This window comes from Festucalex cinctus, chromosome 10, assembly GCF_051991245.1.
Source record: "Festucalex cinctus isolate MCC-2025b chromosome 10, RoL_Fcin_1.0, whole genome shotgun sequence".
Classification (NCBI taxonomy): domain Eukaryota; kingdom Metazoa; phylum Chordata; class Actinopteri; order Syngnathiformes; family Syngnathidae; genus Festucalex; species Festucalex cinctus.
Genome location: NC_135420.1, coordinates 29,463,603 through 29,479,561, shown reverse-complemented (window position 1 = coordinate 29,479,561; position 15,959 = coordinate 29,463,603). Strand labels below are relative to the sequence as shown.

At 38.0% G+C, this 15,959-nt stretch overlaps 1 protein-coding gene across 2 annotated transcripts; it reads right to left on the bottom strand.

The window, feature by feature from the left end:
* Positions 1-641: 641 nt before the first annotated feature.
* LOC144027641 (glutamine synthetase-like) lies at positions 642-11,217 on the bottom strand. Of its 2 annotated transcripts, XM_077535361.1 has the most exons (8): positions 11,199-11,217; positions 8,222-8,339; positions 6,807-6,991; positions 5,216-5,377; positions 4,164-4,310; positions 3,945-4,072; positions 2,769-2,968; positions 642-2,273 (listed from the first exon to the last, which is right to left on the bottom strand). In XM_077535361.1, exons 3-8 carry the CDS (start codon positions 6,967-6,969, stop codon positions 1,955-1,957), a joined length of 1,119 nt encoding a protein of 372 aa, XP_077391487.1. In that variant the 5' UTR covers positions 6,970-6,991; positions 8,222-8,339; positions 11,199-11,217; the 3' UTR covers positions 642-1,954. The 2 variants fall into 2 exon arrangements, with proteins under 2 accessions (XP_077391487.1, XP_077391486.1); XM_077535360.1 differs by lacking the exon at positions 11,199-11,217 and having other exon boundaries at positions 8,222-8,436.
* Between the last annotated feature and the right edge of the window lie 4,742 nt (positions 11,218-15,959).

Below are 15,959 nucleotides of genomic sequence, written 5' to 3'. Positions count from 1 at the left end.
CGTTTCGAGGCGCATGTCTCCCAGTTGGTTTCTTTTGTTTTTTTTTCTCTTGAAGACAGTCCAAATTGCCGTGTGTCGTTTAGTTACTCTGATTTCCACTGTCCAAAGTTACCCACCGTCTTGTGATGGAGCAATGTATGATGAAAATATTGGAAATATTGTTGAAAAGTCCTATATTGCTATGTTGTATTCTTTCTTTTCTTTAGAACATGGAAGGGAGGACCAAAACTGACAAAATTCAAAATAAATGACTTCAATGATAAAATAAAAACGAATGTATATATATGTATATATATATATATATTGCTCTTTTTATTTACATTTATTTTTTGGATATAATTTTCAAATTATATTTTTCTATATTCATTTTTATTGTCAATTTTATTTATTTATTTTGAATGTTGGCAGTTTTGGTCCTCTATAAACATGGGTCACTTTCACACAAAAAAATTTTTGTGAAAAGAAATATGGCAAGCCAGAGCAGTGATTTTGACCCAAATATGTTTTTTTTTTTTTGTTTTTTTTTTTTTTTAGGGGGGTTGGGGGGGCTCAAATTATTACAATCTCAAAAGACTGAGAAAGATATTTTGAATGGCAAACTTTATTGACAGATATGCAACAATGAAACATGCTATTTTTAACTTGCCGCTCGTTATTTACCCTGTGAAACTGCAGCTTTTTTTTTTTTGTGCTTTTTTTTGACAACTTACCATGACACATATGGTTTATAATATATATTTTAATATTATACAGTAAATCCTCCGTTTGAGTAGGACGTGCCTAATCATTCCAAAGTGTTGCTATTCCTCTCCCTCACAACGGGCAGAAAAAAAAAGAAAATCCAGACAGCCCTTCAAGTTGTCCCGGATCCAAACGGATGTTTCTCATCCGTTGTTTTGCGGGTTTGAAAGTCACACCAGCTGAGCCAGACGCTCCTCCGCGATTCCAGTTGATGATGACCAAGTTCAAGATGTCGGCGGTGGTACGAAAATGTCAAGTTGCAGCAGGTAGGTCACATGATCAATGAGGCTGTCACACCTGTGGCTCCAATCTGCAAGTTCTTTCTTACCTGCGCCAACAGGCAGGTTTGCGTCAAGTTCTCGTCGCGACAGGTTATCGACCTGAGCAGGGCCCGATGCTGATACCGATTATTGGTCGAAAAAAAATATCGCTTAACGAGATTATTTAAAAATATAAAAATGCATAAAATGAACCCCTTCCTCAATTCCTTTTCATTGGGTGCCACTTGGGCACAAAAACTTTCGCGATTAAGATTCTCTGCTTTGAATGACAAGTTATATTAAAAAAAATCTTGAAAGGGCAATGACAAAATAAAAACAATAAGAATAGAATTAACTCAAATAATACCAACTGAAAAAACAAGAACAAATACTGTTCCTGTGCGTTTTGGCCTCTTGGTGGCAGTGTGGTGCTGTGCAGCCATTGGGCTACATACCTCAAGTGAGTACAGAAGAAAGTGAGGGCTCTAAGTCCTGAGAGAAGTTCTGTGCTGGACGAAGACTCCAAGGGAAGTTCCAAGGGTCTTTCCCAAGAAGATTCTAGTTCCAAAAGTAGACTCTAGTGCCACAGAAAGGTTTTAGTCACAAGGAAAGTTCTCGTCTCAAGAGAGGTTCTAGTCTTGAGGAAAAGTCCACTGTTGTAGTCCAGAGACAAGATTCTTGCCCCAAGAGAAAGTTCCTGTCCTGAGAAAGGAGGTTCTAATCCCCACAGAAGGTTCTGGTCCCAAGAGAAACGTTGCTATTATGCTGTGCAATGCTAATCGCGAAGAGCAGTCATGTGACCTACGAAGCAACGCAAGCGAAAAGTGGAAACGGCAAGTTTATTAAAGAGCAGAAACCAGTAGAAATGTTAAAAGAGGAAGGAAGGAAGGAAGGAAGAAAACGTCAAATCACAACTGTCACTGTTGGGTCACATTTTGAGCAAGGGTGTCACATCATTGGTTGTAGTCTCCAGGCTCCTCCCCTTCCTCCTTCAGCAGGCAGGTGCGTACCAGGGCCTCGGTGACCATGTACGGATCGCAGTTGGCGGACGGGCGGCGGTCCTCCAAGTAGCCCTTTCGGTCCTCATGTACGGCCAAGGGGATCCGGATGCTGGCACCGCGGTTAGCGACGCCGGCAGAGAAGTGATCAATGTTGGCGGTCTCGTGGTGACCAGTCAGGCGCCGGGCGTTGTCCAGACCGCCCTTGGGGTCATAGGCGCGGATATGGTAGTGGTGACGTTTGGCCAGACGCTCGATGGCTGCCTCTATCACCCTGAGCAGAAAATTAAAAAACAAGATGTTATTTGAAATCAGATTCTGAAGAGAGAAGGTTCTAGTCCTCTTAGAATTGGTTCTGTCACAAGAAAAATGTTCTACTCTTAAGGGAAGGGTTTAGTCCTGAAATAATGCAGGTGGTGTTTACCCTAAACCAGGGTTCACCAATTGCAGTCCTCAAGGTCTGGAGTCCTGCAAGTTTTTCGATGTTTCCGCCTACCAACACACCTGATACTAAAAATCAGGATCGTTATCAGGCATGCTGATGAGTTGATTATATGAATCAGGTGTACTAGTGAGCGGAAACATGGAAAACCTGCAGGACTCCGGACCTCGAGGACCGGAATTGGTGAACCCTGGCCTAAACCATCTAATGTCCAGTGAAGTTTCTAAAAATTTCTGTGGTTCTTGTCCTGAGAATACGTTCAATTCCTGAGTCCCGAGAGGGAGTTGCAGTCCCAAGAATGTGTGTGGTTTTGTGTACAATACTCACTTGAGTCCTCCTTCCTGCCTCATGTCCTGGGTGCTGAAGTTGGTGTGGCATCCTGCTCCGTTCCAGTTTCCCGGGATGGGCTTGGGGTCCAAGGACACAATCAGGCCAAAGTCTTCACACACTCGATGCAGGATGTAGCGAGCCATCCACAGATGGTCGCCCATGGTGATGCCCTCGCACGGCCCCACCTGGAACTCCCACTGGAAATGCAGCACAACACAACCGTCACCGTCACGCGGTCTACATTCGAGAACTTATTCAACAATTCACTTTTTTTTTAATATGAAGAAAAAAATTGAAAATGGCTACAAAGTCCATCTTCTTTTCCTTCTCTGGAGTCGGATCTCAGGGCGAGCAAAAATGAGTTGAAAGGCCCAGACTTCCTTCTCCCCAGCCAGGTCAACCTGGAGACATCGTTGATCCAGTGCATAGGATTTCCCTGGTGTGATGTGCCCGAAACGCCTCAGTGGGGAAAGATCCAGGAAGACAAAGATTTTCCTCACCACATGCCCGAGTCAGCGCCACCTCTGGCACCGATCCATTTTTCAATCACTTGCGATATTTTGCTCTCACTCATGAACAAGACTCCCACGATACTGGAACTCCTCCATTCGGGGCAGGATCTCATTCTCGACCTGGACAGTGGTTTCAGACTTGGGAGGTGCTTATTCTCTTTGCAACTGCTTTTGAAAAGTTGGTGGAATTGAGGCGCTTTTCGATTTATTCTCCAGAAAGGTTGGGCACTCTTTGCGGTTGTTTGGTGCGAACACACAAACAGAAGTCAATAACCGAAAGCAGAAAGGCGGTGGCGTGGATCAGTGGTACGGTAGTCGTCTCCCAATCCAGAGATCTTGGGTTCGATCCCATGCCATTGTGACCGCGGCAAAGTATCCTTGAGCGAGATACTAAACCCCCAGTTGGCTCCTGATGCTGTGTCATCAGTAGGTGAATGTGTAAAGCGCTTTGAGGGACTTTAAGGTGGAAAAGTATAAATCAAGTACCATAGAAGGATGCTACATTCTTGTCCATCGGGTGAGCCCCAACAGTCAGCCCACTGAGGCAGGGGGGGGGAGTCTAGCATTACCCGTTCTAACCCTACGAAAAGCCTTTGTCCCTTCAGTGGTCTGCACCCATTGGGCGCTTGCATCATGTCATCAACCAACACCCACACATTACCTGTGCTGGCATAACCTCTGCATTGGTGCCGCAGATTTTCACACCGGCGTACAAACAGGCTCGGTAGTGCGCCTCCACCACATCGCGTCCGAACGCTTTGTCGGCGCCCACGCCGCAGTAGTAGGGACCTGAGGGACGCAAAGCAATGACTCCTTGCTCACAACCACCGGGCGAGTTGGTAGGCGGAGGTCAGAGGGCGGAGGCCGGTGGGTGGCTCACCTTGGGGTCCCGGGAAGCCGTTGAGGGGCCATCCAAACGGGTACCTGTCGGTGCCCAGCAGCGTGTACTCCTGCTCCATCCCGAACCAGGGATGCTCCTTCTCCACCATGCTCATGATGCGACGACACCTGTCTCGAAGATTGGTCTCTGAGGGGGGCGGAGCAGAGAGAAGCATTTGTCTTCCATCTTGTATCGGAGCCAACAAATGAATATTAGGCCAGAGAAAATGATGCTAAAGCGTTGACAAAGATTCATTAGAAGAGTAAAGAAATCATCAATCGCAATTTGGACACTTTGTATCTGGATAAACAACAGATTAAAAAAAGAAAAACATTTGCTGCTTTGGTCAAGTCTCCATTGTGGATCACCTTGTCTGCTTTTTTTTACAGGCAGCTTGGACAGATGACAAGATGAGAAGACAAGAAGAAGAAAAAAAAAAACAAGAAGATAAAAGCAAAGAAAATAGTAACCTTACCCAACCCTTTTCTCCTAGGAATAGGATTAACACATCCCAGGACTAGTAGCCTACTGTATCTCGGGACGAGAACCCTCTCTCAGACTCCTTGTGGAACCTTCTTTTTGGAATAGTACCATCTCTTGGGACCAGAATTTTTTTCTCTTGGTACCAGGATTTTTCCCCAAAAAACGTTTTTGGCTCAAGGCCTTCTCAAGGGACTGGAAGCTTCTCTCTTGGGACAATCACTTCTCTTGGGACTAGAATCCCCAGGAATAGACCCTTATCTTAAAAGTAGAACTTGCTCTCTGGACCGTAGCATTCTCCCTGGAACAGAACCTTCTTTGAGACTATTACCATCCCTTCGAATTCAATCTTACTCTAGACTACAAGCTTTTCTCTGGACCACAACCTTCCCTTCTGACTACAAGATTCTCTCTTGGAATGAGCAATTCTCCCTGGACTACAAACTTCTTTTCGCCGACAACCATCTCGACAACTTCTGTCTGTGGACTCCAAACTTTAGGACCACAACCTGAATCCTTGTCACGGGACCAGCACTTGTCTGGGATCTGAAGCACCTTGTCTGTGAACGTACCTGCGGGTTCTTTGTTGTGCTTCAGCACCTCACACAGGACCAGCTTGTTGGGGTCTTTCCTGAAGGGGTCCCGGAAGATGGCGACGGGCATCAGGAACATGTCGCTGTTGGAGCCTTCAGACTGGTACGTGCTGGAGCCGTCAAAGTTCCACTCGGGAGCATCTGACACACGTCAATCATTTTCATGCAACGATCATGTCATGTCTGGAAATTTCATGTTAGCGTGACATTCGCGTGTCTTGTGAATCGTACGATGTGGTCCAGTTTGGGAATTTTTCTTTTTAATTAGTTTTTATTGCATTTTGCGTTTTGTTTTTTAAATTGAGTTGGTTTTAATTAGTTTTTATTCGTATTAAAGTAAGTATTTAGTATTAGTATTAATTTTTAATATTAAATTTGAATAATAGTATTAAGTATTAGTATTAAAGTATTTTAATTAAAGTAATTAAGTATTAGTAATAACATTTAAAAAATAATTACATTTAATAAATGCTTAGTTTTAGTTGTTTTAGTTAGTTTCAATATTAATTTTAGTTTTATTTTTTTAATGCGTATTGTGAGCAATATTAAAAAAAAAAATAGCATGGGACTGACGTCATCTTTTGGTGCTTTCCTATTGGCTGCTGCTCGATGACGTCACTTGTGTGTGACACACTTTCAAATGTCTGCATTCCGTTTCATATCAAAAATAAATATACTTAAAAATCACATTTCAAATCATCCCCAAAGGCTCATGCATTCAATTCACTAAAATGAAGGACTTTTTTTTACTATAATTATAGTTTTAGTTAGTTTTGTAAACATAAAATGTAGTTTCAGTTTTGTTTTTGTTTTTTTTTGTTTTTTTTAAACATTTTCGTTTTTATTTCATTAACAAAATTGTTTTTTAAATTTGAGTTTTTTGGGGGTGGTTAGTTTTCACTAAAATAACCTTGGTGTGGTCACAATGACATAAATGTAATTACAAGTTATGTCAACATCATTACAAAATCAAATGTTTTCATTGTAACATTAAGGTAATTATTTTTTTTATTAATTGCATGTTTATAACAATGCAATGTAGATGCGTGCAATTACACATTTAAGGCAATGTAATGACAAGGATGTCATGTAATACAAAAACATTTTCAAATATATATAAATACTATAAATACATGTTGTACCCGTAATAACTTCATAGCTTATGAATCTAAGCACCTTTTGAAAAAATTACAACTTGAAATTGAAACAAAGTACATGCAACATTTTCATGCAATTAATTATGCAATTATAATTCATGTGACAAATTCCTAAAATTGTAAGTCTAATTACCGTACACCTTATAACATGACTGTAATTACGTGTTTGTGATAACATTACAAATCGATAGTTGGAATGTATAATTGAACTTGATTTGGAATTCTCAGAAAAATGAACAATTACTGGTCAAGTTTACCTTATTACATCTAACAATGCAATTACAAATTATTATGATTCATTTATTATAAATATTAGAATTGATTAGTATTATTATTGTTGTTGTTGTTATAATATATGATCTAATATTACAAAGTATGCTAAATAATGAATGCACAATTGCAAGCGGACTGACCTTGGACACTTTTGAGTTGCGAGTCCAGCGTCCGGGTCTTGGAGCGCAGACCTTCTCCGGAGCCGTCGATCCAGATGTAGGTGGCCTGGACCTTGTCTCCCTGGGGGAGGTCCAGGTACTGCTGCCTGACGGCCTTGTTGAGTTTGCTGCTGCTGGCTGCCATCGAAATGCTCACAACTTGCAATCTGACCGAGGATGATGATGATGAAGAACAAACAAGACGAGGAGGTCAACTTCAGCTGTCAATCATTCCCGCCCGCCGAAGTCGCGCGCTTTTTTATACTCGTTGCTCGTCCCTTCCGATTGGCCACACATGAGCGCCTGGGGCGGGGGCGCGCACAAAATCCATCGATCAATCCCTCGACTTATTCATCAATAAGGCTTTTGTGTGCGTCGCGTCTGACCGTGTGACGTCGTCGAAAAAAAAAAAAAAAAAAAAAAAAACGTCGAATCGTACGTGTGCGTTTGAAATGTTTAGCCTCGGGTTACCATGACAACCGCTGCTTTGTAAGTTTGGTTTTCGTTTTGGTTTGCGAATGAAGGCAACGCGCGTCTGTGAACAAACGGCGACATCTGCTGGACAAAGTGGGTCCTAGCGCCTTACCAGCAATTCGATGACGTAGCATGCTGCATTCGACAATGTGACGTCACTGAATGGCAAAACACAATTTACTCGAGTACAAAACTAGACAGCTTTGATTCATAAATATTCGACGTAACGTGACGTAACGTGACAGTATGTCATTATCTCCCTGCATGAAAAGTTACGCTCAACTAGTATGGAATGCTTATGAAATAAGATCAAAACAATACATGAAGCAAAAGTGAGAGAAAGTCAAAAATGAGTTTTAAGAACCAAAATTAAAAACAATTTACCGCCATTTTGGTTGTTTACTTTGGCCTCGAACGCTTTCAGGTCGGAACTGGGAAAAAACGTCTCTGATATTTCTGACCATCCTCGAATGCAGCATAAAAAAATTGGGCTGTGACGTCACGACCAGTTGTTGCTTTCCTTTTGCTGACGATTAGAAGGAAAAGCTTTCTTTTCTTTTTTTTCTTCTTTTTTTAGCTTTCTATGGACTAACTTGAAATGAGGACAGAATGTCAAATGTAAAGCAAGAAAAATCTTCCTTTTAGCTTTTATTTTGAAATCAATCAACCAATCATGAGAGACAGCATGTGAGACATATGAATCCATAAAGAAATGACCAAATAAGATGGCAGTATATGATGACACGAGAAAAATGTTGGCTAATGTTAAAAAAGATGATGAGATGGTTGGCAATATGCAAATGACTTTGTTGTGTGTTTTTGGCAATATGCAAATGGTGGTTGTGTTGAGGTCATATGCAAATGACTTGTATGCTTAGAGAAGCGTTTGGTGATGTGCAAATGAGCTCGTCCGAGTCGCTCACCCACGAAAGCTGCCTTGAAATTCCGCGTCCGGTTGAGTTGACTCTGGAAAGTCAAGTGGACTTTTAATCTCCACATTCAAGTCGGCCGTTCGTTCTGCTCACGAAAATCACCGTCAAACTGGTGAAAAAAGAAAAATGAGAAGCATAAGGGACGAAGACGCCAAACGTTTCTGCTGTCTTGCCCGAGGGAAGGTGACGTCACGCGCACGCCGGCCTGTGGGCCAGTGCGTCGAGCCGTGGTGACGTCACAAATGCAGTTCGATGTTAGCTGCATAGTTTTTGTTACACAGTATCTGCTATTTATTTTTATTGTGAAACATTTATTTATCAACAAATGAAGCTTACAGGCCTTTGGCTTTGCATGTCCAAATTTGCAATTATGAACGAACATAACAATCAAGTTATTCCAAGTAAATTGTTTCATCGTATTACTCCAAATGGAATATGACGCAACAGCACATTACACACACACAAGCTGTCCCAAAAAAGGTTGCAAGTGAAAAACAAATGTTGGTCGGTTTCAATGTTACTGGCGCAAAAGGAACATTTGTTGTCCTCAATGTTACATTTAGAATGCAAAAATTCCTTACAGGGATCGATATTGTTCATATTTTTCAATTGGACTTCTCTAGCTTTGGGTGGAATGTGGAAAGTTATCAATTGGCATCAATTGACTTAACATTACAATTTGTACATTTTTCCATGAAATTCCGTCTCCGAAGAGGTAAAAGGAAACATTTATTAGTTCATATTCCTCTCAGCACTTTGATATTTCTTTGCATCGGCGTGGGTGACTTGTCGGTGGCTGACGTCATCTACCACAAGATGGCGCCGTTACTCTACATTTACTTTTTATTATCCGGGGAATTTTCGACACAATTCTGCTGACATTTTTTGACATTTTGTAAGTGGTCATTTGTTTTTATTTGCGTTTTCAGGTGATGACTTGACCGGCAAAAAAAAAAAACGTCTTACTATACATCCATCCATCCATTTTCTTGACCGCTTATTCCTCACAAGGGGTTGCTGGCGCCTATCTCAGCTGGCTCTGGGCAGTAGGCAGGGGACACCCTGGACTGGTCGCCAGCCAATCGCAGGGCACACAGAGACCAACAACCATCCACACTGTCTTGTCATGGTTGTTTAAAAAGAAAAAAAAAACTCCTTATGCTTTGGTCGTTTAAATATATGCTCGTTTAAAAAAAACGCCTTACTATATATGATTTTTTTTAACGCCTTGTTACTTACTTGCTTGTTTTTTTTTAAATGCCTTACTATCCATAGTTGTTAAAAAAAACACAAAAAAAAACGCCTTATGCTCTGGTCGTCATTTAAATAAATGCTCGTTTAAGAAAAACGCCTTACCATACATGATTTTTTTTTAACGCCTTACTATACATGCTTGTTTAAAAAAAAAAAAAAATGCCTTACTATACTTGATAAAAAAAATTTCGAGCCTGACTATACATCCTTGTTTTGTTTTGTTTTGTTTTGTTTTGTTTTTTTTATTATTATTTAAAAAGCCTTACTATACATGGTCTTTTTTTTTTTTTTTTAAATTAAAAAAGCCTCTTCTCCGGGTACTCCGGTCTCCTCCCACATTCCAAAGACATGCGTGGCAGGTTCATTGGGTGCTCCCAATTGTCGCTCGAGTGCTTGTGCGTGCGGATGGTTGTTGGTCTCTGTGTGCCCTGCGATTGGCTGGCAACCAGTCCAGGGTGTCCTCCGTCTACTGCCCAGAGCCAGCTGAGATGGGCGCCAGCACCCCCCGCGACCCTTGTGAGGAATAAGCGGTCAAGAAAAGGGATGGATGGATTAAAAAAGCCTTACTATAACATGGTCGTTTTTTTTGTTTTGTTTTTTTTTTTGTTTTTTTTTTAAATAAAAAAGCCTTACTATACATGGTCGTTTTTTTTTTTTTTTTTTTTTTTTTTTTTTTTTTTAAATAAAAAAGCCTTACTATACATGGTCGTTTTTTGTTTTTTTGTTTTTTTTTTTTGTTTTTTTTAATAAAAAAGCCTTACTATACATGGTCGTTTTTAAAAAAAATAAAAAAGCCTTACTATACATGGTCGTTTTTTTTTTTTTTTGTTTTGTTTTTTTTTTAATTAAAAAGCCTTACTATAACATGGTCGTTTTTTTTTTTTTTTTAAATAAAAAAGCCTTACTATACATGGTCGTTTTTAAAAAAAATAAAAAAGCCTTACTATACATGGTCGTTTTTAAAAAAAATAAAAAAGCCTTACTATACATGGTCGTTTTTTTGTTTTGTTTTTTTTTTTTATTAAAAAAGCCTGACTATACATGGTCTCCTTTTTTTATTATTATTTAAAAAGCCTTACTATACATGGTTGTTAAAAAAAAAAAAAAAAAAAAAAAAACTTACTATACATGGTCGTTTTTAAAAAAAAATAAAAAAGCCTTACTATACATGGTCTTTTTTTTTTTTTTTTTTTTATTACAAAAAAAGCCTTACTATACATGGTAATTTTTATTTATTTTTTTTAATTAAAAAAAAGCCTTACTATACATGGTCGTTTTTAAAAAAAAAATAAAAAAGCCTTACAATACATGGTCGTTTTTTTGTTAGTTTTTTAATAAAAAAAAAGCCTTACTATACATAGTCGTTTTTTTTTTTTTTTTTTTTTAAATTAAAAAAGCCTTACTATACATGGTCATTTTTTTTTTTTTTTTAATTAAAAAAAAGCCTTACTATACATGGTCGTTTTTAAAAAAAAATAAAAAAGCCTTACTATAACATGGTCGTTTTTTTTTAAGAGGAACTACATTTCCCATCGCGAGATGCTGTGACTATCGCGTGACCGGTAGCGAGACTGGGAAAATCTAACATGGCGGCGCTCTGCTGCTAAAATAGAATTAGCTTTATATTTCTAATTAAACCCGAATTTAATGATTAGATAAATTCGATTTTTTTCTTTTCTAAGAAAGATCGGAAATATTATCCAGTGTGGACGACCTCGAACGTTTTATTGACGATCATTTTTATAGCTGCGCGATGGATGAGCCGGCGGCCAGTCGGGATAATCCTTCGAAAAAAAAAAGGAAAAATGACTCGTCAACAGACACGGACGATTTAGCAACCGCCGACGTATCGGTGAGTATGCTGGATTCCATAAATAAAAAACTTGACGTCCTCTGTCTTATCCGCGAGGACGTCAAAGAATTAAAGGCAAGTTTGGAATTCGTTAGCCAACAGGTAAGCGATCTCCAATGCGATAACTCCGAGCTACGCTCCTCTCTCGTCGCTGTCACAGCCGAGTTGGAGACGATTAAAAAGGAAAATAAAATGCTAAAGGAAACGGTCTTAGATGTTCAATCCCGTAGTATGCGGGAAAATCTAATATTCTCAGGTATATCCGAAAATTCTCCAGATAATCCAGAGGGTGAGATAAAAAAATTCATGACATCATCGCTAAAGATCCCACAGGAGACGGTAAATAATATCTCTTTTCACCGTGTACACCGGCTCGGAGCTCGTAAGGGCAATAAGCCCCGTCCTATTATTGCTAAGTTCGAACATTTTAAACATAAAGAATTGGTAAAAAGTAAAGGACGGGAGCTCAAAGGGACATCTTTCGGGATGAATGATCAATTCCCAAGAGAGATAAACGAGCGGCGAAAAGTACTGTTTCCTATCATGAAACAAAATAGACAGGAGGGTAAACGGACTTCGATGGTCGTTGATAAATTATATATCGACGGCCAGCTATTCCGAAACCCAACCTCGACCCCTTGGCTGTTCTAACTGACAATTGGTAGAGCCGAGCATTGTGTGATTATTTGACGTAGGTATATGTATATGTATGTGTATGTATATGTGTATATATGTATATATATGTATATGTATATGTATGTATATGTATGGATAATGGGTTACGAAATAGAATATGAATTTATATTATGCATAGGCTATAAAGTAATAATAATAATAATAATAATAATATAGAAATATATTCTTAAAAAAATAAATTAATAATAATAATAATAATCTCGCTTAGGTCACCATTTACTGGTGTATTGTTATGTTGAATCCCCCACAGATTTCCTTCACACTCACTTCCCCCCACGTTTCTTCACTATTATACTTATCTACTTGCTATCTCTCTCTTTATATAAATTATATAAATTGCCTAATTACTCTTTTGCTATCCTACAATATGTTAATATTAATAAGCAGCTTATATAGATGTATACATAAGACTGAGTCTATATTGCTTGTATGCAGAAATTAGCTCTGGTCTCCTGGAATGTGTGTGGCGCTCGCTCCCAGGCAAAAAGAATAAAAATTTTAGACCATCTCTCAAAATTTAAGGCAGATATTTGTCTCCTACAAGAAACCCACTTACAAAAATCAGAAGAAAAATTATTTATAGATAAAAATTTTAGTCAAGTTTACTCTGCCTCCTATAATAGTAGACAAAGAGGTGTCTCTATACTTATACATAAGAATTTATTCTTTACTCTAAATAATATAGTAACAGATTTAGAGGGCCGATATATTATTATCCAGGTAACTATATTTAATAAAGTATATACAATTGGTAATTTATATGCCCCAAATAATGATGACCCTGATTTTTTCCATGAATTTTTCTCTCGGTTACTCGATTTAGCAACAAATTCTACTATTATTATTGGAGGTGATTTTAACACGGTCTTGAACCCGTTAATAGATCGTTCTAATAATACGATATATACAAGGCGATTACGATCCGCTAAAGTAATAGATGAGTATATGGAGGATTTTGGCCTCAGCGATGGCTGGAGACTTCAAAACCCAACTAAGAAGGAATTTACTTTCTTCTCTGCTGTGCACCGATCATTCTCAAGAATTGATTTTTTCCTTACAAATAATTCTATTGTTGATAAAACTGCTATAAAAATACATTCTATAATTATAAGTGATCATGCACCAGTCTCCCTCACTCTACAAATTGACTCTACCTTTAAACCTCCCCCGATATGGCGTTTTAACATCTCATTACTGAAAGACGTAGAGTTTGATAAAATTATTAGAAGGGAGTGGGCAGATTTTTTGGAAATAAATGACTCTCCAAATATATCTCCATCTCTTCTCTGGGAAGCAGGGAAAGCGGTAATTAGAGGGAAAATTATATCATATTCAACTTATAAAAAGAAACAGGATCAAAAATTAGAAAAATACCTGGAAGATAAAATTAAACAACTAACGGATGAATATGTATTAAACCCAAATAATCAAATATGGATAGAACTACAGAATATAAAAATACAGTTAGATAACATGTTATCTAAAAAGACAGAGTTTATAATACAACAGTTGAGATATAATAATTTTGAACATAATAATAAATCAGGTAAATTCCTGGCAAATCAACTTCAACGGAATCGGGAAAAATCTCTTATAACGGCTATTAAAGATATAAATGGTGAATGCACACAATCACCAGAAGAAATTAACCATATTTTTTATAACTATTATCGAAATCTATACACAGAAATTAATAGACCTAACCCTGAATATATTGAGGAATTCCTAAACAGCTTAAATATACCTCAGTTATCTATTGAACATAAAGATATTCTCGATACCCCGCTTACTATAGATGAGTTGTATCGTGCTTTAGACAGTATGCCTAATGGCAGAGCACCTGGTCCAGACGGCTTTCCGGCTATATTTTTTAAACATTTCTGGTTAATGTTTGCTCCATTATTTCTAAGAGTAGTAACTGAAATTAAAAGTAAAGGTGATATACGTCAAGATATGAATATAGCAGCAATTAAACTTTTATTAAAGCCAGAAAAAGACCCTACCCTCCCGTCAAGTTACCGACCGATATCACTAATTAATACCGATATTAAAATTATCGCTAAGGCCTTGGCATCTCGATTAGAGACGGTAATCTCGACAATTATTCATAGTGATCAAACAGGTTTTATTAAAGGTCGTCATTCTACTAATAATATTAGGAGACTCTTTAACTTGATTAGTATGTCACAGCGGCATGATAAAAAGGCAGTTGTTATTTCGCTGGATGCAGAAAAAGCATTCGATAAAGTTAACTGGTCCTTCCTCTTTGCTGTCTTAAATAAATTCGGCTTCGGGGAGTCATTCATTCAATGGGTCTCAATATTATATGATTCTCCTAAAGCTACAGTTACTACTAATGGGATTACATCACAGAGTTTTACTTTACAAAGGGGAACAAGACAAGGGTGCCCAATTTCTCCTTTATTATTTGCTATATTTATTGAGCCGCTTGCATTAGCTATACGTCAGGATAGACGGATCCAAGGAATCCACTCCGGGACAATAGAACATAAAATTAATCTATATGCCGATGATATATTACTCTATTTAGAAGAACCTGCTATTTCGCTAGGGGAAGCATTTAAATTAATAACTAAATTCTCTCACTTATCAGATTACTCTATTAACTGGACAAAATCAACATTATTACCTATTACAGAAAATTCATGGAATCCTACAAGTCAGGATCCACACTACTCCTTTCCTACAGGTAATTTAAAATACTTAGGTGTTAAAATTTCACCTAAGTTAACTGAATTAACTTCTTTAAATTTTTCACCATTATTGGATAGTATCCGTAGTGACCTGGAACGCTGGAATAATCTTCCGATCTCTTTAATAGGACGGATAGCTACTATAAAAATGAAAGTTTTACCAAAGATTAATTATTTATTTTCAATGATTCCATTTAAACCTACGTCTAACTGGTTCCAATCGCTGGACTCTGCTATCATAAAATTCTATTGGAATAAAAAAAAAGCCAAAATTAGTCTATCTACTCTTCAGGAAAGTAAATCTAAAGGAGGTTTAGAGGCACCAAACTTTATGTACTATTATCTAGCTAATCAACTACAATATCTTGTGCTATGGACACAACCCAACAGAGATACTAACTGTTGGTTGGAATTGGAGCAGAAGGATTGTAATAATCTTAGACTGTCAGATTTACTCTTTATTACAAAATCAATAAGACGACATAATTGTTTTAAAAACCCAATGATAGCCGCCACCCTGACTGCCTGGTGGAAGGCATTAGAAATTACAAACTCCCAATTGGCGCCCTGTGGGCTCTCTCCCATTTGGCATAACCCCGACTTTCAACTTAATAATCAGTCGTTCCATTTAAGCCTATGGGAGCAGAAAGGAATTACACACCTTCATCATCTTTTCTCAGATAATAAGTTTATATCATATACAAACTTGGTCCAGAAATATGAAATAAAAAAGGGAAATTTCTTACATTATCTGCAAGTTAAAAATATGGTTAAGAAACAAATCCCAACACTTCAAGATACGCTCCAACTGCCTGTCTTAGCTAAAGATATTATAAAGCTTTCTCCAACAACAATAAAGAAAATATCAAAAATATATAAGTTATTTTTATACACAAATAAAACGTATTTACCGACTTTAAAATGGGAAAAAGACTTGTCTATAGTTCCGGAACCAGACTTTTGGACCCAAATCTGTGAAAATGTATTTAAAATGACCAAACAGACAAATTTGCAACTTATCCAATATAAGATACTTCATAGAACATATATTACACAATATATGATGAAAAAAATGGGACTCTCTGACTCCGACATTTGTCTCCAGTGCTCACAAAACACTGCCGATACTTATCTTCATGCTTTATGGTCATGTACTCCAGTGCTGCATTTCTGGACTAAAATCTTGGAAAAGCTCGCTGATATATTAAACTGT

Coding starts and splice junctions, on each gene's coding strand:
- LOC144027641 (XM_077535361.1), bottom strand. CDS start 6,969: ATGGCAGCCAGCAGCAGCAAACTCAACAAGGCCGTCAGGCAGCAGTAC. Junction 4,311..5,215: donor GCACAACAAAGAACCCGCAG/GTACGTTCACAG, acceptor CGCCCCCCTCAG/AGACCAATCTTCGAGACAGG. Junction 2,969..3,944: donor CAGAGGTTATGCCAGCACAG/GTAATGTGTGGG, acceptor CTGCATTTCCAG/TGGGAGTTCCAGGTGGGGCC.